This window comes from Zootoca vivipara, chromosome 3 (genome assembly GCF_963506605.1).
Source record: "Zootoca vivipara chromosome 3, rZooViv1.1, whole genome shotgun sequence".
Lineage (NCBI taxonomy): Eukaryota > Metazoa > Chordata > Lepidosauria > Squamata > Lacertidae > Zootoca > Zootoca vivipara.
The window spans coordinates 21,380,383-21,407,130 of record NC_083278.1 but is presented as its reverse complement, the minus strand read 5'-3'; the positions used below and the strand labels follow the sequence as shown (position 1 = coordinate 21,407,130).

At 40.1% G+C, this 26,748-nt stretch overlaps 1 protein-coding gene across 1 annotated transcript in view; it reads right to left on the bottom strand.

Moving 5' to 3' along the window:
• CSMD1 (CUB and Sushi multiple domains 1) overlaps positions 1 to 26,748 on the bottom strand; it is a 915,553-nt gene that overhangs the window by 154,946 nt on the left and 733,859 nt on the right. The window contains exons 27-30 of the mRNA XM_035109950.2: positions 17,948 to 18,139; positions 13,465 to 13,603; positions 9,294 to 9,481; positions 3,994 to 4,188 (exon numbers count right to left, since the gene is read on the bottom strand). Of these exons, the coding sequence (XP_034965841.2) occupies positions 3,994 to 4,188; positions 9,294 to 9,481; positions 13,465 to 13,603; positions 17,948 to 18,139 (714 nt within the window). The remainder of the gene's footprint in view (positions 1 to 3,993; positions 4,189 to 9,293; positions 9,482 to 13,464; positions 13,604 to 17,947; positions 18,140 to 26,748) is intronic.

Genomic DNA, 26,748 nt, shown 5'->3' with positions numbered 1-26,748 from the left:
TTTGATGTTAGGATTATTATGAACGAAACAAAAAAATAGATGCCAAATATTACTATGCTATTATATAAATTTATGGTGGACTCAAGTTAAGAATATGGTCTGTAGTTATGGTCTAAAAAAAAATACTGTATTGCTTTATTATATTTCTGGGAAACCTATGGAACAGGGCAATCAAAATGATCAGCAGGTTAGAGAATCTTCTCTGCAGAGAAAACCTTAAAAGGTCCAAGCTTTTTTTTTTTTACTTTAGAAAAAAGAAGATGGTAATGGGAAGCACAGTAGATATTACTCTTTCCCACAATGCAGTCACCCAGTGAAGTTGATTGACAGTAGGTTCAGAGCAAACAAAGTAATGTGTTTCTTCATATAATTCCTAATTAATTTACAGAATAAATTACCCCACAATGTAGTGATGATCACTAGTTTAGATGGTTTTTTAAAAAAGGATTAGACAAATGTGTAGAGTACATTTAAATAAAAATTCTTGTCAATGGCTATTAACCTTTATATAAAAAAATGGAACTCCATATTCAGTATGCTTCTCATTGCCCACTAAGGTGAAAAAAACAGCTCAGTTCTGTGCAAACTCCACAGATGCCTCTGCCTGGTAAGTGCTGACAGCATGCAGCTCAAGGAGCATTTTGATGGTGGTCTGATGCAGAAATAATAGCATTTTAGTGAATAACTCTGAAGGTGAGTTGTGTTTCCTCCTGCTGCTCCTTCTATTAATCCTCCTTCCCAGCTGTGTGCTGGGTCCTGCACAGAACTTTGAAGTGAACTATGTTACAATTTTTTCTTCTTCCTTTTTGGATGAGGACATTTTTGAGAAGGGAAAATGGATGGATAAATATATTAAAATTCCTGAAATCAACCAAGGCGGTCCATTTATGCCCAAACATGATGAGCCACTGAATCTACCATGATTTCTGTTCAAATACAGGCACTTCTATATCTCCCTTGCCAAAACAAACAAACAAAACCAGGGTTTTTTTTGGGGGGGGGGGATAATTTAGATTAGGAAAATATGGCACAGGGAGAGTTAAGCTGGAAGCCTATAAAAATTTTTCCTGAGGTTAACGCCCATTGAACTTTATGTGGCGTAAACAAAAATAGGATTGCACTGTTAAATGGCCGCTTCTCCAGCTCTACTTCCCCGATCTGATTCAAACCATAGATCTGGCTTATGCAATGTAACAAACAGGCCTAAGGTTGTTCCGAATCACTGTTGCACAATCAACTTAATTGTACAAGTTAGTTCCATTCTGCAAAAATGATTTCCAAACTTGTATGGAACATATATCCTTGAGCAAATGTGAGGTTTTTAGCTTTGAAAGCAGAAAATGAGAATATCCCTGGAAACTTGATATTACAGAAGCCTTTGTGTGCAGAGAAGCAAGTGACACCACTCTCAGATTTTCTTCCCTCAAATAGCACTAAGAAAATAAATAGTGATTTAGACTGAAATCCTCAACACATCCCTTCCCTAGTTACCATGAAACATCCTTGAACATAACTGTGTGCAAGTCTGCAGTCTGTGTGCAGCAAGATCTCTGTGGCACCAAGGTGCTAATTTGCCACTTCTCTGATGTATGCACATTTCACAGCTTCTCAACTGCAGCTTCGAAGAATGATATTCCCCATTCGAAAAACTCAGTGGTTTAAAAAAGACAGAAGGACATTTTCACCCACATGAGAAGCCTCCTCCTTCAACTTCTGCCATCTTCTCCTCCCCATGAGAGCTTGTGTGCCACATCTCATGCCATTCTGGCATGGTCCCTTGGCCCTCAAGAGTTACTTTGCAGGCGGAAAAGACTAGTTGCATGAACTGAATTCTGGTTACTCTTTGTTGGATCCAAGACTATCTATCTATATTAGAGCTGGGCAAAGGAATAAAACCAGCCTTATAAAAAACAAAACAAAAGAACAACAACAACACGATTTCAGGGATAGGTGAGAGAAAATGTGGCCTGACATTTTTCAGGGGAAGGACAACTTTCTCATGTGATGCTACAGAGTAATAGTGTGTGCTTATAGCTGGAAATATGTATGCATTTTATAGCCCAGTGGGATTCTGCTGCAATGTTTGCTTGGAACACAGAAATGGAGTTGTCAGCAATCAGATGAAAGATGCCCATTATTTGCCAAAGGCTGCATCTTTCTTGTAGCTGCCAAGAGTTTTTTTCTAGCAAGTAACAACATTCTCTTTAGATTTTAAACCTACATTCATATCCTGCTTTGAGACATAAAAGCTTTCAAGCTAAAATATAGGGAATAGCAGTTTTTTCAAGAAATAGAAATCCAGCATACTGCTTTCAAAATAATTCTAAATATAGTGCAATCCTGTAAGAGCCACTTCTTCAACGGGGCCTGCTTCCAAGATGTGCAGAATTCCAGCTTTAAGGTGCAATCCAAACTCCCCACTGCCTCCAGGGCTCTGCAGAGAGGTAGAGTCCCTGTCACATTGTTCCATTGGCTGCAGAAAGGGGGTGGGATTATTGGGCCTGATGTCATACAGTTGCCCAAGCCCCCCTTGAAAAGCCCCATTCGGGGTCTTTCCACTAGCTCCTGCCAGCAGGGAACTGCCAGTAGGCTGCACACCTGTCTGTTCAAAAACTGGTGGGAGGACAACTCAGCCTGAAGAACTGAATGGAGTGACATCTCCACTCAATCCAACCCTTGAGACTGGTGTAAGGGGTGGTGGAGGTAGTAGTAGTTGGACTGCTCTGTCAATGTATTCACTCGTGAAGTAATTAATGTTTCAATAGGCTTCAGTATCTGGTTTTTAACCTTTTATACACCCATCAATCAAAGGCTTTATACTAACCCCCATCTCATGCAACGAAACCATGAGCTAACCTTGAGGAATTATTTTCTGTTTTTAAACTGTATTGATATTTACTACTTTAAAATGTACTGGCATATCATCAACATCAGCATCGTCATTGACAATCATCATCAGCAACAATACTGCATCACCATCGGCAAATACCTCTGGGAGGAAAACTAATAATTTGGAGAAATTTTAGTAAGTCTTTAGATAAATAAGAAATGACAGAGAGAGAAAATCTTTCGCAGTTTATTGATTTAAGACATCTGTGTTTTCCCTCAGTGCAACCAGCATATTTTAAGTTATTTAAATATAAAAGCACAACAATTTGTGCTTCACTTTCAATAAAACTCCATTAAGAACTCCATTCTGCCACAGAATGTCACTAAGGACTCGTCAACACTTTTGCCTGTTCCGTGCCTAGAAAGCACAGGTCCAAACAGTTTTTCACTGGTTGTGTGTCAGAGTGGTTTTCCCTTTGCCCCACTGCTTTCCCCTAGAAAACCAACACTTTAGCAATAAATCAGAACAAATTTGATGGATGTTTGCTCCAATTCAGCACTAAACCTGGGGGAAAGCAGCAGATGGGCAAATGGAAGTATTGATGAGCCCTAAGGCAAGAACAGCTTATCAATTGGAGGCTGGCAGGGCCATTCACCTGCCTTTGCTAAATTAGAATTAGGTTCAACAGGATCTTCTTCATCTGCTAACTGAAGCAAGATTTAGGAACATAACATAGAAAGCTGCCTGCTATCTCATAGGACTATTTGCTCATCTAGTCCCATATTGTTTACTCTAACTGAGAGAAGCCTTGTGGGATCTCAGGAAATAGTATTTCACTTCCACTCACTACCTGATTCTTTTAACTGGAGACACAAGGGATTGAACCTGGGATATTGCAGAGTGGGCACTAAATAAAGATGGGTTCCTCCCCCAAAACACACTCCAGCCTTTCCTTTCCTTATATCATCAGTAATGAGAACAGCAGTAAAGGTAAGCAGCAAGAGATGGTAGGTTTTCTCCCCGCCCTACCCCTGCCTTCCCCCATTGGCCCATCACACTGGCTCATGCTGGCTAACAGCATGGCAGTGCACATGGAACTTGTTCTTCCAACCTACAATTGCAGACCCCACTCAAGAGAAAGCACCCTCCGATTCAGTACATACCATTGCAAGATGGCAACACTCTGTTCCATGCAGGTTTTCCATCCGCGCCAATCACACAAGTGATAGTGGAAGGATCGATAATTTTGTAGCCAGAATCACACTGGTAAGTAACACTCGATCCGAGTTTAAAGTCTGCTCCAATTCTAGTTCCATTCATTATGTTGCCAGGGTCAAAACAAGCTTCCCGTGGTTTTTCTAATTAAAAAGAGAAAGAGAGAAGGAGAATTAAGGAATTAGGGATACCAGTCCACAAGCACTCGTGGGATAAAATGTAAGACTCAAGCTGAGCTTTCATGATAATCACTCTTCATTTGAGTACTCTTATCACTTCCAAATATATTAGAGAAGCAAAAACATGAAAGGGGAGGACAACAGGGTAGAGACCCCTATCTTTTCAGATAACAGTCGGTGGATGAATTAGAGCAGATCCACACCATACATTTAAAGCACACCCAGCACATAACTTCCCCCAAAGAATCTTGGGAAGTGTAGTTTATTAAGGGGGCTGCAAATTGTAGCTCCCTGAGGATGAAACTACAGTCCCCAGGATTCTTTAAGGGAAGTCATGTGCTTTATACATGTGCTCTATATGCCTGTTTCTCCAACTTACAAAGGGCCTCATGCTCTCTCAGAATATTGGTAACAAAGAGCGGCAAACAGCTGCAAGCCCGTAAATAGCCATGGATGAGAGTTAGGCTAAAGGGGGTGGTGGGCATGTAAAAAAGTTAAAGAATATTGGGGAATGATTTATAATGAGCTGAAAAAATGTTTAAAACAAGCTTCTCAAAAAGACCAGAGGCCTTTTTGTTAGGAATAGTTCAGGCAGAGGTTCCCAGGTGTCAGAAAAAAATACGTATGTTTGCAACAATGGCGGCTCGAGTTTTCTTTTGTGAGGTCCCAGGCAAGGAGGACTGCCAACTTAAGATGACAGAATATGCAGGACTAGCATGTATAACATATATAATAAGAGAGCAATAAGAACATGTATTCAAAGAGTGGATTTCTTTTTGCTAAGTATATGGAAAATAATCCCACACAGCTAAAAACGCTGGCACCATTAAGATAAATTCAACAGTGAAACTAATATTTGAGTGATGTAAAATTGGAAAACTGACTAAAATGGCTATAGTAAAATATGCAGGATTGATAGGTAAGTAAAAGGAACCATGGAAGGGGAAGGAGGGAAGTTTTTGGATACTGGTATTATGCATAATGTTTGTTTTGAGATGTAAAGCGGAAAACTTAATAAAAATTATTGAGAGAGAGAGAGTTAGGCCAAAGGGAACAACTTAGGACAGGTGCCCATGCTTGCTTCAGGGCAAAGGGGAAAGGAACTAAGCTCATCCATGTCTTTGGCCTTAAAGCTATCACAGGGGATGGAGTGCCTTGAACTCTGGAAAGGAATGTGGTTTGCACATCTCGGGAATGGAGGGGGGGGTGTCCTTTGTTGTTTGTTGACCCTTACTGTAGCAGGTTGAACAATGAACAAATTTATTAACTGGAATAAATACAGGCCTGCAGCAGGCTTTCTGTTAATCCAAGAAAAGACAAGGAGAGTGGAAGTCTGTGTCCTGGGTCTAAGTATAAAATATTTCCATATATAATCTGTTTAGTTAAGATATGCTTGGGGATTTACTGGGCTAGTAAGAGTACTGGCCTAAGAGAAGGGAATCCTTTGCTTCTCTGAATGTGTAAATATGCTCATGTTTGCATGTGGAGAATCTGAAGTTTAGGTTTTTTTAAAAAAAAATTGCTAATGTTATGTAAATACAGAACTAAGAATGGTAATGTGTAACAGTAAGTAACATGTGAGAAGTTCAACTCTAGCTGAAGAAATCTGTTATTCTTTATGTTGCCAGAGCAATTAAAAGGATAACCAATAGAGACACTGTCCAAGAAAATGGGCCCCCTTTTTTAACCATGCCAATGGCCAAAATCAAAACCAACAACTCAATAATACCAGTGGAGGGGTTACATCAAGTAATATGTTTAAATGTTGAAGGTATGTGTATTTCTAGAGACAATGGATATAACATCATTAGCTGTACTGCTGGATAAGTGTTTCATAGCTGTATTTGTTTTAAAAAACAATAAAAAAATTGTTTTTTTTTTAAAAAAAATCAGTTCAGTTACAAGAAAGCTGTTATAGGACTTAGTAGTTCAGTTAGAGCTTATACTTATTATACTGGACAGCACAATTAGAATATTTGAATGGCTGGGTATTTAAAATTCTATTGGCACTCATTGGCTCATAATTATAGGTCAATGTGCTGGCAAACATAGAGATAATTCAAACTCAGCAGTCGGAGAACCCTGACTGAAGTTTGATACTAGGGCAGCTGAGGCTGTGTGTGGTTATTGTGGATGGTGAGAACAAACAAACAAATAAAAAAAACAACAGTATGACAAATAACAATCAGAACAGGATGCACATGAAAGCGCAAGACCTTACTATAGGAGCACAGCCTTAGAAAGCAGGTTGTGTGTATTAAGCACTAAAACAACTGAAAATTTGTGACCTATATAAATAATACAAGTATGTATTTGCTTTTGGTGCATAATTTATTCTACTTCAGCTAGTAATATGGACAGGAAGAAAAATTATGAAGGGCACTGAAGCCCCACAGCTGGCATTTAAAAAGATTTAATTCCCTAAATTGTATCAGCATTTCAGAGCTGATTATGTACTATGTTTAAGGAACAAAGAACCAGGGCACTTTGAAGCATAACTTAAAGAATAGGAAATATATCTTACAAAATGCTCAGGGTTCTAGCCAGTCCAGTCCATTTCCCCTCCGTTTTCTCTCTACTCCCTGCCAAATATTCAATGGTGTATGTTATATGCATGGACCTTGGGGAGCATGGCTGCCCATTTAATGTAGGCAGGGGTAGGGCTGTCCCTTGTAGCCTTGCAGTGCAACATCCTTTTAACATCCTTTCTATGCAGGATCAAATGAGCATTGTTTTAGAATGTTTATATTGATAAAGCAGTTGTGGTACACATGATTCGACTGGGCTTTTCCTCCTTTTCTTTAATTCCTCCTTTTTCTTTAATTACAGCTGTCCTGTACATTTTGATACTATTTCCACAAAGAAACTAGAGCTGCTCTAAGGAGGAAAGGGCTTGGGAATTCTAAGCACATATGCAAACCCAAGCAAAGAAAAACAGCTAATGAGACAAGAGAAATCTGCATGTTCACAGTATCCTTTCAGAAACAACCCAAAAGGTATTATGCAAATGACTATCTCCTGATTGGCTGGGAACGGCTGTCAGATAAAGCAGAAATATTCTCTTTTTATATAGCTTCGAGAAATAAACAACATGTATGCAAATTGGTCTTCAAATAATCTGTACCCAGAATGTATGAAACTGTTATGTATTAAACAGATGTACATCATTTTCTCGTATTTAAATTGTGCAAGTCATTTCTGTTTGAGAAGATCTTCCCTCAACAGCAGCTCTCGTTCTTTTTACTCAGCATAAAAGCCGTTTAGGCGTGCAACAAACCAAGCAGACAAAAAGAAAGTAAGTGTATTCGTCAAATCAGAAGACCTTTCCAGAATTGGGATTCTAATGTGCACACTCCCCCCCCCCCAAGAGAGATTCAGACTATAGCATAAGCGGTTGCTTCTAGTATTGCCAGTTTATGAATGAAAGGCTTCTTCCATTATTCCTAGAAGGGACTTGGGTCCAGCAGTTTCTTATGCTGTTCTGAAGGAGAAAATGAGGAATCTCGTTTCCCTCAGCACAACATTCAGATGGGACCTAGAGTACATATCTGGATCCAATGCTGTGGCTTATGTTGCATGGTACATTCGTCTCAGTGCATCAATAAAATAAATGTTTTATATTATTTATTTTTAATATATAACCACTACTCGGCTTCGGTGTGTTAGGTACAGCAGCATGATAGAGTTAGGGTTCTGCACAATATGTGTTATTTATTCACAAGGAACTTCTCTGAACTCTGCTGTTTGTGTAAGGAGGAAGCATGAGCATGCCTTGCATACATGCCTCCTTCTTTGGAGGTCTTTAAGCAGAGGCTTGACAGGCATATGTCAAGAATGCTTTGATGGTGTTTCCTGCTTGGCAGGGGGTTGGACTGGATGCCCCTTGTGGTCTCTTCTAACTCTATGATTCTATGTGTGTGTGTGTGTGTGTGTGTGTGTATGCATGCATAACATATATTCAGTGGTACCTCTACGTATCCTTCGGGATACGTATGCGCCAAACCCAGAAGTATTTTTCCAGGTTTTGCTGCGTGCGCATGTGCAAAAGCGCTCTAAGCACAGCGTGCATGTGCAGAAGCGGCATCTCCAAATACACACACCTCGGGATCCAACCGAAGCTCTGGAACAGATCCCGTGCATAACCGGAGGTACCACTGTACATTGAAGAATACCTGAAAAATTAATATAACTTGGAGGCAAACAACAAAGTATCAGGATGCAGAAGACTGGCTGGTTTTTCCATTGGAAAGAATGGCAAACAAAAGTCAACTGTGACTCACAGCTGCCAAGTTTTCCCTTTTCTCACGAGGAAGCCTATTCAGCATAAGGGAATTTCCCTTAAAAAAAAGGGATAACTTGGAAGCTATGCTGTGACTACAGAAATGTATGAAGCAGTTGCAAATTAGCAACTAAACAAATGGAGTAAATGATGTATGAATGAATGAATGAATGAATAAATAAATAAATAAATAAATATTAACTGAACAAAAAAAGAAGGGCTTCTACATCTACATACAGCAGGCACCCCCAAACTTCAGCCCTCCAGATGTTTTGGACTACAATTCCCATCTTCCCCAACCACTGGTCTTGTTAGCTAGGGATCATGGGAGTTGTAGGCCAAAACATCTGGAGGGCCGCAGTTTGGGGATGCCTGATATACAGCATGGCTCTAAAAACGGTGTTCAAGTGTTTTGGGGGCCGGGAGTTGTCTAAAAAAGAGCTTTCCATCACAAATGAAGAATGTCCTTATGATTATTATTTTTTGTAGCCTATGTAAATGCCTTTCCTACACAAGCTTACATGATAAAATCAGTTCAGCTGATATGATGACAATGATGTTGGTTCTTTTTGTGATCATAGCCACGTTGATGATATGTGCCATACGTGAGAGAGTAACACCATCAATATACTTCAGCTATACTTGATTACGAATCTGTATCTAATTTTCACAAACTTTGTCAGAAACATATGCATGATCCCTCACGACATGTCAAGTATAACTAGATGGGGGGCGGGCGGAAATACTGTGTTTACATTTTATGTGATGATACATATTTTGTTAAATTTACCTTTATATTCAATGGCAAATCCTGACATGCCGACGGAAGCATCACTACGAAATGCCAGAAATAGGTTATTACCACTGCTTTCTATTCTTTCAGGTGCCTGGGAGCCTTGAAAACTGCCAATTAGAGGGCTGTTGGAATCTTCTCCTTCATAAATATGCAAAAAATCATAACTGGGTTCCATGTTGAAACTGAAATAGAGAAGCAAGAAATAAAATGTCTCTGTTGATGTTGTTGCTTAAAAAAGAGAAAATGGCATCAACATTCCAACTCTACTTCTAAAATGTGTGGTGTACTTAAATGAAGGATTTCTTGCTCCCACATTCTAAAGTATGAACAAATGGTAAAGTCTAACTTATTATACTGCAATTTATTCCAGAATGCCACAATGTTGTTTTGTTCCAGCCCCCCTCCACACACACACCATTCCTTATTAATACTTGTTAGATAATGTTTTGGCCCTCAGTGTTTTCTGGACCCAACCTGCATTTTCATGGGGAAGAATCTGGCATGGAGCCCTTTGCCTCTATATATTTTGCCTGTTCCTTAGATTCCAGTAGCTTAAGGGTGTTTCCTACATGTTCACAAGTCTTCTCATAAATATTTGGGTTCTGTTGATGTTTCATTTGAGGATGATAATGTCACTATCTACTTTAACAGTAGCTTAACTGGAACCATTAACTGATCCCTAGAAAGCAGTTTAAACTAAAGCAATTGGAACTTCTTTTGCAACTCCTTCAAAGTTTAGTAGCTATATATATATATATATATATATATATATATATATATATATATATATAGCATTTATCACCATTCTGTGTTTCTCTGCCATATCCACGTACCTACCTACCTAGCACTAAATAGGTCCAACAGCATTGTTTACTAGAGTTTAGGGAATCAAGACATTTACTTTACTCAAAAAATTGCGCAAATTAATCTGTATGAGATGAACTTTAAAGGAAAATCAAGACGTTGATCCCAGCACATACCTGGGAGTGCTCAAATCAGGTTTTAAAAATGGTTGTGTTTTGAAGGAAAATGGCAATAACTCAATTACTAAGAAGAGACTGTGACAACTTGTAGCTGTAGCAAAATTACACCACTTTCTTTCATAAGTTCTTTCATCCTCATTCCCACCCCTGATCACTGTAATGATACCCATTCTTATGGCCTGCAAATGTTGTTGTGGAAATAGAGGGGCATTTCTGGCTCAGTACCAGAGTGCAGTTAGGAGAGAGAGAGAGAGAGAGAGAGAGAGAGAGAGAGAGAGAGAGAGAGAGAGAGAGAGAGAGAGACTACAAACTAAGCAAACTCCTAACAACTAGGAATAGAAACAGGAGCCCAACACTTTTGTGGTAATTGCGGTTCCACCCCTATTTTTCTTAATTGACTGGTTTGGTATTTTGGGGAGACTCTCCAGAAGAGCACGGTGCAGGGAGATGCCATAGGAAGGCAAGATTCAGCAGAAATTATGAGCAGAATTCTCTTCTATGGAATGCTCCTGTTCTCATCTAACATTTGGGGGTAATACAGTTGTTGCACCAAAAAGGAAATAAAAAGCAGAAATCCCAAAATGGTGAAAGCCAATATTTATGGTAAAAAGCTGAAAGAGTTTGGAAAATATATAGCAATCTTCGGGGAAGTAGAGATGAATTTCTCCTGCTTTTTTTTACCTGTATCGAGATATATTTTTAAATGTTGTCTCCTCCCCCCAAAAAATAAACAAACACTGATTTGCACTTGGTGGGGGTTATACTTTTTCTGTTGCTTTGAGTAAACTAGTACAGTAATATAGACACTCAACACCTTTACCATGCGGTGATTACATCCCACATTCATTTTAATTAATTCTTATACCCTGTGGATGAAATTTTCAAAGAAGGGGAGGGGGAGAAGTGCCACAGAACAATCTATTCCCTTATGTGTATGGAGGTTAGAAGAAAGAAATGTATCTTTCTGCAGCTCTTCAGGATCAAATATGACACACACACCCCTCCCAATTTAAGAAGACTGCAGTCAGTCAAGAGTTCTCACACTGACTTCAAGGGTAGATGGACTAAATCACAGATGTACTAATACTGCCCTGTATCAGCAGTAGCAAATCACATTTTGTATCCTTCCTAAGCTGGTGTGCTAGCAGCTCAATTGAAAAATTAAATCACTACACTGGATGTCCTCACTGTTCTACGGCAGGGGTCCCCAAACTAAGGCCCGGGGGCTGGATGCGGCCCAATCACCTTCTAAATCCGGCCCGCGGACGGTTCAGGAATCAGCATGTTTTTACATGAGTAGAATGTGTTCTTTTATTTAAAATGCATCTCTGGTTATTTGTGGGACCTACCTGGTGTTTTTACATGAGTAGAATGTGTCCTTTTATTTAAAATGCATCTCTGGGTTATTTGTGGGGCATAGGAATTCATTCACATTTTTTCCCAAAATATAGCCCGGCCCCCCACAAGGTCTGAGGGACAGTGGACCGGCCCCCTGCTGAAAAAGTTTGCTGACCCCTGTTCTACGGCTTTCATAGTACGGAAGCCCTGTGCAATACTTATTTCCACTTTCTCTGTCAATATATGGATATAATATACATTGCCCTGAAGAAGAAAGTATACAGACATCCCCCAGAATACCTTGTGGCATACGTACCAACAGTTTGGGAAGCTCTGTTCTAAGTGCACCTTAAAAAGGCAGATGACACTAAGCTCTGATACACAAGTTGTGTATTTAGCACTATTAAAGCAAACATATGGAAGTTTTCACCCACCATGCCACAAATCTAACTGTATAAAGATAATGCTATAAAGTTACACTGTCTGTGACTAACCAGGAAGGAGACCTCGGGAGGCTCAGTGAAAATATCAAGCCACTGTACAGTGGTACTAAAAAAGCAAATGCCATGTTAGAGATTATTAGGAAAGGGACAGAACATGGAGCGCAAATACTCATGATGTCTTTATAAATCTATTGTGCAAAGCATTTGTAATATTGTGTATAGTTCTGTGAAAAAGTGAGAAAGGGGGAACCAAAGTAATTAAGGGCACATTCTTTATCAGGAAATACATCAGGGCTTTTTTGTATAGGGGAAAAAAAGCAATGATGAAATTTTATAAGATTGGGGGGGGGATATGAAGAGCTTAGGCAGAGAGAAAATGTTGCCCCTCTTTAGAACTTGGGGCAATTCAACAACATTGTCTGGAAGTAGCTTCAGGGTGGACAAAATAAAGTAGTTCTTAACACAATGCATAATTAAATTATAGAACATACTGCCACATGATGCCATGATGGGCATTATCTTAGTGGATAGATATTTTTATGGATTTGGTAGATATTTTATTTATTTATTATTATGGTCGAGGACCTGCTCTTAGAAGTAAAATAAAATAAAATAAGACGGAACCCTTTGAAAAAACAGTTTCTGGGAGCATAACGTATAAAAGTCGCTTTGAACAAGATTTAAAAGAAAATTATTAATAACAATGCTAAAAGTTTAACCCTTAAAATAGTGGCTGCAGAAAGCTGAGTCTAGCTTGCTCGGGGTGCCATTGAGGAAAAAATCAGACGGGCTGGGAAGAAAGTCTGTGTCTGTATATTTGGGTATCTTAGTGGATAGCTTTGTCTATCAGCAACTATTAAGGGGAACCTTTTTGCCTCTGAATACCAGCTACTAGGGGAAAACAGCAGAGAAGGCAGGTGGGGGGAGTTTAATCAAACCTAGTTTCCATCCCTTACCTCCTCTCCCTCTCCATTTTAGTCAATCCATGGTCCCCCGTAGCCTTGTAAAGATAGCTAAGAGAGCCATCACAAAAAAGTAAAGCAGCAAGGCCCCCTCCAGCCCCCCGTAATTTTAGCATTGGGACTTGTAGAATCGAAGAGTTGGAATGGACCCTGAGGGTCATCTAGACTCAGGAGCTTTGATGCCCTTCTGGCAGGCATTTGCTCACTGTTGGAAGCAAAACTAGATGCCCCCCATAGAGCTTCTCTTAAGTTCTTATTCGCTTCTACATCTTCCTGTAGCACCAACACAGAACGTTCTAAATGAAGGCTGTAGGGCATTGCTTGGGCGGAAAAGTAATTAGAAATGCTATGAAGTGATAAATGATGTGATTTTTTGAAAGTGACATTTAAATAAATACATGCTGTAAAAAATAAAAAAGCATGGCTCTAGAAATGGTACCTTTTGAATATCAAGGCAATGACAAAATCAGGGTTTACTTTTATTCTCCAGTCACACTCCTTCCCAGGAGGATACGGCTGCGGGTAGTTTGGTGATAAAATAACACCTGCCGGGCCTGTGAGGTTTCCACCACATGCAGCTGTCACAGAACACAGAGGAGAGGAAAGCAAAATTGATCACAATGGTCACACTAAGCACTGGCAATTGTCAAAGTAAGTTGAGACCTTATACATTTAATTATTCCTTTCTACTATCTTACTTTTTAGCTAATTGCTGTTCAATAATGCAAGAGCAAAAAGAACTAAGCACATACAGGAATGTGTGTGTTTGCAACGTGTTTACGTATGTATGCATGCATGTACTATGTGCACGCAGTGGTACCTCTAGTTACAAACTTAATTCGTTCCGGTGGCCCGTTCTTAACCTGAAAGTGTTCTTCACTAGAGGCGCGCTTTCACTAATGGGGCCTCTTGCTGCCGCTGCACCGCCAACACACGATTTCCATTCTCATCCAGGGGCAAAGTTCTCAACTTGAGGTAACTCTTCCAGGTTAGCGGAGTTTGCAACCTGAAGCGTTTGTAACCTGAGGCGTTTGTAACTCGAGGTACCACTGTATATCACTATCCAACACCACCCTTCCCTCCCCCCAGATATTTATATCATGTGCAAGTCGAAACAACATAACAGGGGCAAAGATTCTAGCCCAGCCCTCTATTGAACTAGGTTTTGCAAGGTACACACTGCTAGAAGTTTTGCTTTTTTAAAAAAAGAAGTTAAATGCTCTCTGCATGTATGAAGCAGCTACCACCTTATTCTGCTACGAGAGGAGTATCCAACCCACAAACCATAGGCTGGCTCTGGCCTACCGAGCCACAGGAAGTGGCCCGCCAGCTCTCACAGCTTTATCGCCCGTTCTCAGTACTGTGGTTCTCAGGACTTCGATTGAGATATAAAACCCTCTGCTTGTTCAGTAGAGATCACCACCTAAAGGTCAGACAGAGGGCTTCATTTCCCAATCCTAGTGCTGTCCACTACCCTGCTAAAATTAGGAGATAATGAGCTATGTCTGCTATTTAGAGATAAAAAGGTAGCACCCTCAACACTGGGGAGGATTGCAAACACTGTCTTTCTCCCTCCACAGCTACAGAGTAACTGTGCGTAGGACTGGCAGCCAAAATCTGCAATTATAATACTGTAGAAATGAAACACAACAAAGCGAACAACAACAAAGCATTAATAAATCAGCTGCAAAATAACAGGAGAAAGATAAGATAAGACAGAAGCAGCAACATAGTCATTTCATAATCCAGGTTCCTAAAATCTGATGGAAGAGAAAAGGAACCTCTGTAAAGTATGTCACATATCAGGAGCAGGGGTTGGGGTGGCAAAGACCTATGAAAGGAGAGGTTTTGTTTATTAAAGTAGGTCAAAGTATGACAAAGCGTTAAGGCCTTTAAAGTGTGACAAGTATGGATAAATAGCAAAGGTATTCGAGATTTATTTAAAATTGCATCCTGATCTAACCAAGAATTCTTCTCTGGGAGGTGGATCCCATAATTTGGATTCCAGGACAGAAAACGTTAAACGTTATATTTTGGGTAATTGCAAAACAACCCCACCCCATAGTCACACAATCCTGTGTAAGGAAGGCCTCTTGAGAAGGTATTAATAATGTGCCTGGCTATTCCTCTAACAAATTCCTTCAGCAGTGCAGAGCTTCCATAAAGAAACATTCAAAATTGAGGATTAGTCTATCCTCCCGTTTGTCTTTCTTTAGACAAAAGAAAGCCAATGAAATCACTTTACTTGATTAAAAAAAGATGTCTCCCAATCCAAGTACCCAGGCAGGCACTAACGGGGGGGACGGGGGACGACAACAATTGCACAATTCTGTCTTGGCAGGTAGGCAACTAAATCTGCAACCATGCACTTAAAATTAGGGGTCTTGTTAACAGTGGTACTGAACACCTATAATTCTCATTGTAGTAACAATAGTCATCAGCCCAGGCGGCTATTTTGTTTAAAAATAGATAACGCTAACAAAATAGCTCTTTTGTCAGTTATTACTCTAGTGAAGACTCAAACATTTTCCACATCTTCTGATGACTCAGCCTGAGGTAAAATACAGAGCTGCTCTCAGAGAAGTTATAAAATGTGGACGCAGCAAAAAAAGTGAGATAAAAAATTAAACAAACATGAATGTCTGTTTGACAACAGTCAGAATGCTAAGGAGAGCTATTAAATCCCAGCTACCCTAGTATACAAGAGTAATACTTTGTGAGGATTTTAAATGCTCTATTTTATCCTGCCTTTATAGAACCTCTGAGGCTTGAAGTTCTGCTATGTTTAGTATAATGAACATTTTAAACTGCATAATCCTCAAGGTCATCCTTCTTAGTAAAATACACTTATGGTACTTTGCCATAATGACTCTCCTAAATGAACTATTTGCATCAAAAACAAACAACAAACAAAGGAAAACCAAATAGGCTAATCAGTCGGCTTTACATTCCTTGTCTAAAGGTCGAACCAGAGAGGACATTGCTTCCATTGGCTCCAATGGCGTTTTCCCTTGAAATGCAAATAGCAGCTTCAGAGAGTGATGACAGAAAAAAGAGAGAAAAAAGAGAGAATACATTCTCTCTCCAGGCCCACAGTCCTGTGGCTTTCCTTTGGTTGCTATTTAAGTAAAAGAATTGTGAGTGTTAATTACATTCACACTGCTGACTTCACATCTACAGTATTTGGCTCCAAGTATTAATTCTTCCTGATACACTAGCAAGTCTGGCCTTTCCTCTTCATTTCTACAACCAAAAATTTAGTTCGCACTCAAGATTAAGTAGAAGGGGGTTGGGGGGCTGCTCTGTTAGCATTTCAGTGGGGGGGGTGTAGGGGGTAGGGTTGCCAGACTCAATAGAGGACAGGACTTCTGTGCCTTTAATTACCCTGCTCTCTTTTGAGTCTGGAAACCTTAAAGAGAAACCAGCAGACCCTTTGTTTAATTTCCAAGCAAAGGGTCAGCTGGTTTCTCTTTAAGGTTTCCAGACTCAAAAGAGAGCAGGGCAATTAAAGGCACAGAAGTCCTGTGTCCACTATTGAGTCTGGCAACCCTAGCAGGGGGAGGCTGCTGCTTGGAGGGGCAAAGGAGCAGAGAGGTAGGCATGGTGTAAACAAACCAGCAGAATTGCTGGATTGGCTCCACTAGTGCGTTTGCACCATGTTGACCTCCCTGATGCCAGGTTCCTCCCTTTCCTAGTAAGCTGGTACAGTAACTCCACCCCACCTGACAAGCCACTTCTGTGATTAAGGCAAACCAAATTGCTGCTCCTAGGGGTTATAAAGCGAATTTCCAACAGTTCAACATCACAAAGCTCCTCCTTTTCCAAACTACCCAGCAAAACTGTGAAACTCCTCTTTCAAGTATGTTTCTCACAGAAAATGGTCCAAGGTTGAACCCATCCTATTCAGAATGCATAGAAGGGATAGATGATTTGGAATACCATGCAAAGGCAGAACATTACTGTTGTTTTTCCAGCTAGTTATCTGTTTGGGCAGTACCACTAATGCTATAGCACATGGGAACAATTACATTACAAACAGTGGTGAAAGTTTATCTCGATCCAGGCCACAGAAGATCAATAATTGGGCCAACAACAAAAAACATTCCTGAACATATTTCCCCAAACATTTGAGTTAATTTTTGAACTGCATCAAATTTCAAGGAATTGGAATAAATTTAGTTGAATGACAGATTTACATTTGTGTAAATTTGCATACAGGTAAAATAAAGTTTATGCTGCTTGACTAATCACTCCATTATAATCAATACATCTGCTGCTTGTTGAATCAGGACACCCTTGAACCTAATTAAACTAAGCAATTAAGTAAGTAAACACTGCAACCCTTATATACATTAGAATAAATGGAAATTTGTCAGAGAACCAGTAATATTTCATCCCATCTACAAGTCATGTAAGTGCAAGTTTATGGTATTTATGTTGAGGGCGGGGTGTCCCAGCTGTGTATCGCTTGGTAACGAATTGATGGGTCTATGGACCGTAATAAAGATTGTTGTTGTTATGGTATTTATGTATTCAAACATATTTAATTACATAGCTAGCTGTAGTTTATCGTACACAAAGCAGTATACTCTTCTGTCAGCATGTTCAATGGGCCCAGCTTTTGGTGATGTAAGGTACCAAAAATTGTTTCTGGACAACCTAGATCTAGAAGTTTAGTTAAGGTAAATCCCATAGGTCCTATCTCGTGCAAACATTAGGAAAGTTTAGCTCAAATGGTTTTCAAGAATACATACCCAAGTGTTTAAGGACACAAAAAGTAATCTATTTTCAGTCTAAGCCACCATAGCCATGTCTGCTGCATTAAGTGTTATACCACCCTGAATGACCCAGTTTGAATATCAGAATGCAGTTGTATCTTAGATTAAAACCTTTAAAAAGAACCTAATATTCCATCTCAATACCTAGACATGTAGGTGCATCAGGTTGCCAAAAGAACCGATTATTCAGCTGCACACAAGTAATTTTATCCTGCCCTTGGAGCTGATACCCTGGGTCGCACTGGAAGGTGATGGCATCCCCAGGTTCTCTGCTGTCTCCGTATCTACTGCCATTCTGAGGAGTTCCAGGATCATTACAGGTTGATGCAACTGACGCTGCAAATAAAAATAAGAAAACCAAAGTTTCAGATACATATTATGAATGTTTCAAAGCCTTGTATTTCACTACATGTTTTGTAACAGAAACATTTCTTTGTTATTTGTGTGTTATGTCGGGAAAGTTGTGTATATGACTGCTTCTTTAAGAAATTGCCCCCTGTGATGGATCATGTTCCAATTTCCTTCCAATTTCCTTCGGGAAGGGTAATGATGGCAGGTTAGAAAACAACATTAGGGTTTATGTTTTCTGTACAACTAACCTACCAAAATCATTCTTATTCCCTTTAACACTTCAGCTGTCAGTCATCTAAACTTCACCACCATTTCACAGAATAGAACAAATAGAATAATGCACCTAACGTTCTTTGGTTTTATGAATGCATTAAAGAAGAAAACATACCCAAAGTAAAAAAATAAAACCAAATGACATTTCAGAATTCATTCATCCATTTATTAATCACATGGAAATTAAATCATTTTGCTGGGAATATTGCATACCATGTGAAGTCAAAATCTGAAACATTGATTTTAATACTTGCATCCAAATTTCCCAATAATAGGAATGGTTATAAGATCAGTTACTAAAACATGCTTACAAGCTCTCTTCAGATTTTCATGGTCAATGTGGAAGGTCTGGGGGGGAGGGTCTGAAGAGAGAATCAGGAGCCAACAAAAGTCACTAAGTCACAGTGATATTTCTCTTGTATATCAAAAGCCTTCTGTGGATAAAATGAGCTTTGGGGTCTGTAGAAAGCGAAATTTGTATCCAAATCATGGCTAAGAATTTTAACTGCTAGATATGATTATCCCCCCCCCCCCCCGGCTTTCTAAACTGACTATTTTCAAATCAGACAGAAAGTTGTTAATGCATGTTATTATTATTAATACTAATAAAATAAAAGAAATAATGTAGCAACAATATTCAAGCATAGTTAAAGGAAAGTTCTCTACCAAAAGCCTCATAAACTATCATGTAACTAGTCACCAGTAATGAGTGATTCAAATGAACATGTCAGCCGAGAGCAGATCCCTTCTCCCTTTGAAGCACCAAGAATTATTACTCTTGGGCTGAACTGAAAAATGAGGATGGTGGCATCCCTAACTACTGCTTCTCTCAAGGCTCAGTCACTGTACCTCTTTGCAAGATGGTGACCATCCTTGTCAGATGCCTGGGGAAATGGGTCAAAATTTCCCCAGCCGGCTAAAATAGTGGTGCTAACTGCAGAGAAGAACTGGGCTATGAATAAAAAGGTAGCAGGAAGACTAGAAAAGGGACTCTTTAATACCATATTTCCAGCAATCCAAATAATGGAAACGTAACTGGTTTGGAGCCCAATTGCCGAATGAGCACAGACAATATTTCCCCAGCAGGGCTTAGAGCTGCTGCAAACATTATGTCACCATAGAGAGAGGCATTCCTTCACTGAATTTCCATCATGTGGTCCTGCTCATCGATTTGAATTCATCATATAAGTCAGAGAGATAACATCACTAAGTCTTCTTGCCGCAGCAAGTCACTGTCATTGGCATGGGTTGTGCAAAAATAAATTCACAACATGATGGTTCTGATACTCATACTTAGTCTTGTTCTTGGTCTGTTGGTGCAGACTCCTTCAGCCAACACCACATGGAGTTTTCCTCACTTCCTCATTCTTTTTCTCAGAACACATTGCCCCCCCCCCAAAAAAAAAAAAACTATGTGCCACATCATGCCCACATTGCCCTGGTAAGCTCTCTCCAGTTATTTGTAGGGTCTTTTATCTTGCAGATGGCTTAATGGCAGGGCCATCACTTCCCTATGCCCTTCTGTCTAGCAGAAAATAAGCTCAGACTGTCAGCTATGATTAAATTCCAGCATTCAAGAATCTAGAGGGGGAAATTGGCACCCACAGATCCGGGGGGGGGGTCCCTCTTCCCCCACTAACTCGTAAGAATATCTTTACATGTAATGAGCGGTTCCTTACTTTCCTTTTCAGATTGTAGAGTATTAAGTACCTAGGTATTTCACAGTTCATTACAAATTCACCAAACATATTCCTCTATGATTGCCATTATCCTATAGTAATGGCATATACGGTATCTGAAGAAGTGTGCATGCACACCAAAGCTTATACCCAGAACAAACTTACCGGTAGTTGGTCTCTAAGGTGCTACTGGACAATTTTTTAATTTATTTCGACTGCTTCAGACCAACACGACTACCTACCTGAATCTATTATCCTATAGTATTGGGGCAGTTGCAGTGTTCAGTCATCAGATTGAGAGTTAATGCTAAACTTTCAGGTGTTAACACAACAAAAGTGGCAGAGCACTTCCTCTGCATACAAAAAAGCCCTGGTCAAATCCGGGGCATCTCTAGATAGGCTTGGGGAAACCCCATGTCTGGAAGCATAGAGAGCCACAGATTACAGGTAATTTGTACTTTAGTTCACAGAGACCTTGGAAAGGGAGGCTTTCCCTTCCATCCTCCCACAACTGAAATGCTAATACAAATGAGGCTAATCAAGAGGGAATACTAATTTTACTTTCATTCAAAACAAATGCCATTCACAGAAAAAAATCATTTTGAAAATATCTCACAGCGGCCTGGCAAGAGCACACAGCATAGCCTGCCACAGTCATGATCCACGTCCCTACATCTCGTCAGGCAGTCAGCGGGAATCCAACAGGGCAGACGCAGAGACAGATGCTGCTGCTGAAACAGTCTTTTTGCCAGACTATGTCCTGTGGCTCTTGAAACTGACAAACATGCTCAATGTGCAGCCAGTGATGCTTAAGATCATCCTAGAGGAGCGAGGAGAGGCAGCGACATACTCAGCGACAGCAGTGGCTGGCTCCCAAATTGATAATCCAATCAAAAGAATTTGTTAATTTGCTTTGTTTACCCTTTTCGCTCAGCTTCCATGTGCCTTAATGAATGTCTTTAAGTAGGAACATGGCTCTCTTTCTGACCAGTTGGTTAGCTGATATGATCATTATCATCTGAAGCCCCATTCCCCCAGGTGGGCTGCACTCTTCTGCCTACTCTTTTTATCAAGCTTCACATTATCGTGTCTGGTGATAATGTTACCATTATAAGATCTGGGCCATTACAGACTCTTGAACAGGTGTAGCACTTATCTTCTGATGGCTGTTAAGTAATGTGTTATGGGCCATCCCAATCTCTGCTGAGCAGTGCAGGATTCCAGGGGTTTTGGCACTTAACCTATGGTTACCAAAAAAATTTCAATGAATCAGGGGACACTCTTTCTTTCCTTCCTTCCTTCCTTCCTTTCTTCCTTTCTTTCTTTCTTCTTTCTTTCTTTCTTTCTTTCTTTCTTTCTTTCTTTTTGAAGCTGAGTAGCAACAGGGAGTCAGTAGTGGGGATGGTGAGGCAAAAGACCCTAAGCCCAAGCACACATGTAAAGCCCTTCTTTCGCATCCTGTGAAACATAAATGCGCAAAGTTTTTTAAAAAACTGGGCAATGGCACCCTGCCCACTACTCAGGGCCAGGGGAAGGACAGCATTCGTAGTTTAATTGCTCTAAATCACCTGGTCTTGTCTATATTTTTACACTGTTAATTTCAATGTCTGTTACCTTCCTCCTCTAAACACTGATTAAAACCCAACACCCAGGAATCTAGGCTGGAGGCAGGGAACCCAGAAACCTGGAGAAAACAGGGAATCTACAAATCCATAACAGTATTTTGGCATAAAGGTACTATCCAAAGACATAGTAAGGAAGCCATTGGCCTCTTGACCTAGGGAAGAAAATATTTATTTGTTGTGTTTACTTTTAACAGACACAGATACAACTGAAAACATAAAAAACAGAGAACGAAAATCAGAGAGCAGACTGACTGGGTTCATAATGTAGTTATTGTGTCTCTACATGAGTGGGAATCACACGCTGCCCTTCTTCTAGAAGCCCACCCTGGATTCATGGACACACAGCAACTCTTGGTCAGTAGTCCTACCCTTTTTAGGTAAGGTACTGGAGAACGTCATGGCACAGCAGTTGCAGGCATTCCTGGAGAGTACTGATTATCTAGACTGGAACGAACTAGCCAGAGATATAAATTTAGAGCAACCTAGTGTGGAGAGCTACAGAGAGCACCAATGAACAAGGTGAGTTAAGTAGATGTGCAAGTTCAGCAGCAGGGAGCAGGGCAAGGAGGTCAGGGCACACCACTCTGTCCCTCATTTCCATGATCTAAAGAAAACCTCAAACCTCCAATTAAGTAAATTAAACTACAGCATTTCAAAATGTACTGACATGTTCTGCATTTTATATATTTGCATTTCTAGTGCTCTGTATTTTGATGTTTTGAATGTTTGCTGTAAGCTGCTTTGGGCACGGCACATTGTGGAAAAGCTGCATCTATAAGTAAACTCAATCAATCCAAAACAATGGTGCAGGTAGAATTCCAGTAGGGATGTGGAGACTCCCCTGCGTTGCAAACTGTCTGTCACATGTACATCTATCTACCTGTTGAACAGAAGTCGTGGTTATTTCTGATGTGCAATAAGCTCCAGGCTCTCTGGGAACAAGTATTTCCCCCATTAGGTCAAGATGGCAGACTTGGAAAAGCTAATAGGAATAGGGAGGTTGACGATTGAGATCTAGATACATCTCACTTCCAGGATAATAACTCCTTGTTGTCAGGGAGAATGAGAGACGAGGGGAAAAACATTGTTCTGAGGATTCTTGGGGTGGGGTGGGGTGGTGATGAACAGTTATCCAATCATGCCAAGGATACTTCCCCGGAGGCTGGAGGGTCCCGGTAGTGGGTGATTACTGACTGAGTGGTTGGCACAGCACACAAGAATATCATCCATCTTCTGGCCTGGCAGTTGCACTGACAGTAGTCCTGGTTGACTAACCACCCACCAAGGCTGTTAGGAGCAGTTTCACACTACTGATTGTGTTAAGACTTGCCTGCAGCTTTCAATAGTACAGCTCATTAACTGCTGCCAACTCCATGGACCTAACACAATTCATGGGACTGCTGCAGCTTGGTTCTGATTCTTTCTAGAATGGTTTAGGCGTATCAAGTGTTTAGTGCTCAGCCAACAAAGGCAATCATCTAAGCCAACAGATAACCACTTTAACGCCAGGGAGGGTTAACTGAAATAAAGCAGATTTAAATCATCAAGAAAACAGGTCAATTTAGACCAAGTTTCCCATTGATACTCTCTGATTTTTCATGCTTCCTTCTTTTTTCTTTTACCTGTACAGGGGATGTTTTATAATATTTCCATATCAGATCTCTCTTACAAATAGCACCCATAATGGTTTATGTGGTTAAGGATGGGAATGAATGTAGGAACCTGCATATTGAATACTGTTGCTCCATTCTGCTTCACTCTGTCTCGACTCTACCCTCACAAAAATGAAAATGGGGGGGGGGGGAGTCACAATAACTGATAGGCAGACATAAGATCTCATGGAAGTATTTCATTAATGAGATCTATGAATGCAAGGATCTCTGCTTGCTCTCTCCTCTCTCCATGCACACCCTGCCTGCTCCCTGAATCTGTTGCAGAAGATTGGGGGGACTCCAGGACAGATTTAGTGGGTGTGCAGGGTGAGAAGAGGGTTGAGAAATCTGTGCGGTGACAGAACAATTTATTTAAAAGTAACACTTTGAAGAAGAAACTTATGCATCTGAGGAAGGGGAGGGCAAAACCTTTATGCTACAGCATAGAGAAAAATATTAAATGAATCAACTTTAAGATGCTCCAAAAGAAATGGAGAAGTGTGGTTTCATTTCTTTTTAAGTACTGGACCATCATTGCAGTGAATCCCTCCCTGCCTTGCAGGCCTTTTCCCAATTGGCCTGGGAGGGCAGGTCCCTGACTGACTCCAACTACAAAAGCTGAGGCTGCTGAGGGGCTTTTGTTACAGGGATTAGGTTGTTGCTGTTATTTTTCTATATCTTTATTTCATACCCAATTTATATGTGGAAATTTGATCAATTTGGTTGCGTAATTTTTGATGGCTTGTTTATTGTCTATGACTGCTTCTGTTATGTTTGCAGCTATGCATTTTTAATATGTTGGGAGCTGCCTCGAGCATGGTTTTAACTTTGGAAAGGCGACATGCAAATAAAACGATTGTTTGAGGTTATTTTTTAATTTAATACTGTATAACTTTCCTTTGCTCCCAGCTCCCCGCTCCTGCCGCCACCACTTCCTTTCCACTGAAGTAGGGAGAAGAATGAATTGTTCATTCATTTCAATAACATGGTGCAACTCTCACAATGACTAACAAAATTATGGTCAAGCATTAATTTCCTCAGGACACGGGGGAGAGAGGCTATTCATATGGCCTGGCATCTTTCCCATCAGCAAACTCTGGGTTATATCTAATGGTGGAGGAGGGCTTCCACTCCTCTCCTCCTCCTCCTCCTGAAGCCTTTCCCCATGCCCCCAAAATCTATTTCCAGAGAGAGCTTGAGGGATTGTTGAGGGGCTAAAGGGGGGGAGAGAGAAAGGGGAAGTCACATTGAATGAGCAGAAATCACTTGCTTTGTCCCTCCTATGTACCATGTGTGCTTAATCAATATAGCTGCAGATCTGCAGGTATTGTAATTCTCTAGATGTGTGAACCTCAAGTACAATTGTATTGTACCAATTATTAATTAATAAAGCCTGCTTCACAAAAAGAAATAACTAGGGTAGGCATATCTGACAATTTTGGCTCCTCTCGGGTTCCCAGTGTCCCAATCTTAGGTTTATTTCTCTGTACTTCTGCTCTTTACCTGAAGGAACATCTGCCCGGACACTGAGGTCCAGCGCCGAGGGCCTTCTGGCGGTTCCCTCACTGCGAGAAGCCAAGTTACAGGGAACCAGGCAGAGGGCATTCTCGGTAGTGGCACCTGCCTTGTGGAACGCCCTTCCACCAGATGTCAAAGAGAAAAACAACTACCAGACTTTTAGAAGACATCTGAAGGCAGCCCTGTTTAGGGAGGCTTTTAATGTTTGACGGACTATTGTATTTTAATATTTTGTTGGAAGCCACCCAGAATGGCTGGGTAAACCCAGCCAGATTTGGGGGGGAGGGGTATAATAATAAATTATTATTCTTATTATCAGTTTGAAAACACTTTCTTTAAAAAAATACTCATGAAAATTTGTCAGCATTTTTGTCTGCATTTATCCTAATGTACACATTTTTTGCAAGCAGTTTGACCTAATGTAATGCATTATCATGTTGTTTTGTACATATTATTTGGTTAGATAGAGAACTGCATTGTAAAATTGGGAGAAGCAAAAATTTCAAGGGGTGTTCAGTTCACGTATTGTTTGGGAAAGTGTGAGTTAGGTCAGTTCACATTAAAGGCAAACTGAACCTAATTTCTTACCTTTACTGAACTGTAATAAACAATTATGATTTCTGAGTACATTCCTCCCACTCCACAATTACTCAAGATCTGGTGTTTCAACCCAGGAGCAAGGTAAGTGGAAACAGAGAAGGAACCATACATTCACCTGCTGTTTCCTAAAACACTGTGATTAACTGTTTGCGTCTATGAGTATCAAACGCCTTGGAATAATTAAGGTGCTATATGGTATAATTGTAGAGAACACAAATGACTGAAAAACATTTTTAGCAGTCTGATGCTAATGTTTCTTTTTTTCTTTCTTTTTTTTGCTGATTGTCATAAATGCCATCATCAACAAATAATCTACTTTATTAGAAATGTCGGGAAGTAGGGCAAGCGTTTTGTTTTGCATTTTGTTGTATTATGCTTGATTATTTTGACAGTTTTAACTGTATCTAACATCTTATTGTATTCTTTATTGCTGTCATCTGCCCCAACATGAGTGGCGATGAAGGGCAGCAAATAATGTAATAAATAAACAAGGATGCAAAGCTCAGCAAACTCTAAATCTGCTAATTAATTAATCTGATCTTGGATACTCTTAAGGTCAGAGGTCTACTATGGCTAAAGGAAATGGGTTATTCAGTTGACAGGCATTTCATTCCCTACCTTCTTACACATACCAGTACCTCTCTGACTTGATGGGAGATGTTTAGTTAGGAACCCCAGTTTCTAATAACTAGTTTAAATATATTTAACCCTGCAAAGTAAAGGTCAGGGATGCACGCTGAACTCCATTTTCTATCCTTTTATGCATGATTAAATGGTAATTAAGTTTTAATGAAAAGTGTTAGGCTGATTACAATTAACATAATCACACCAGTCAGTTCATGTCCTCATGGTGTTTTACATGCTGTGCTGAGCTGGTGAGACAATGGACTCTAGATGGGGTCCAAACATTTTGCGAGCAAAATACATTTGCATTCATCCAATTAATCATCTCCATCAGCATACTTATTAAAGCAGGGGTGTGTGTGTTGGAAACTTATGTATAGGAATCTGTAGCATAAATTTATGTGCATAAAAATTAATCTTTGAAAAATGGTAAACATCTGCAACCAAGCTGTAAGGCATGAAGATTACTCATAAGAGCAAAATTAAGATCCATTTTGTGTTACTGTAGCTGTATGGGAAGAACAATGTCGTGACTTTTTTCCACATTCCTTTGGTAATGTACAGGCGACCAAACCATGTGGTCGGAGCCAATGACATCCAGTCCTCAATTATGCCACTATGGT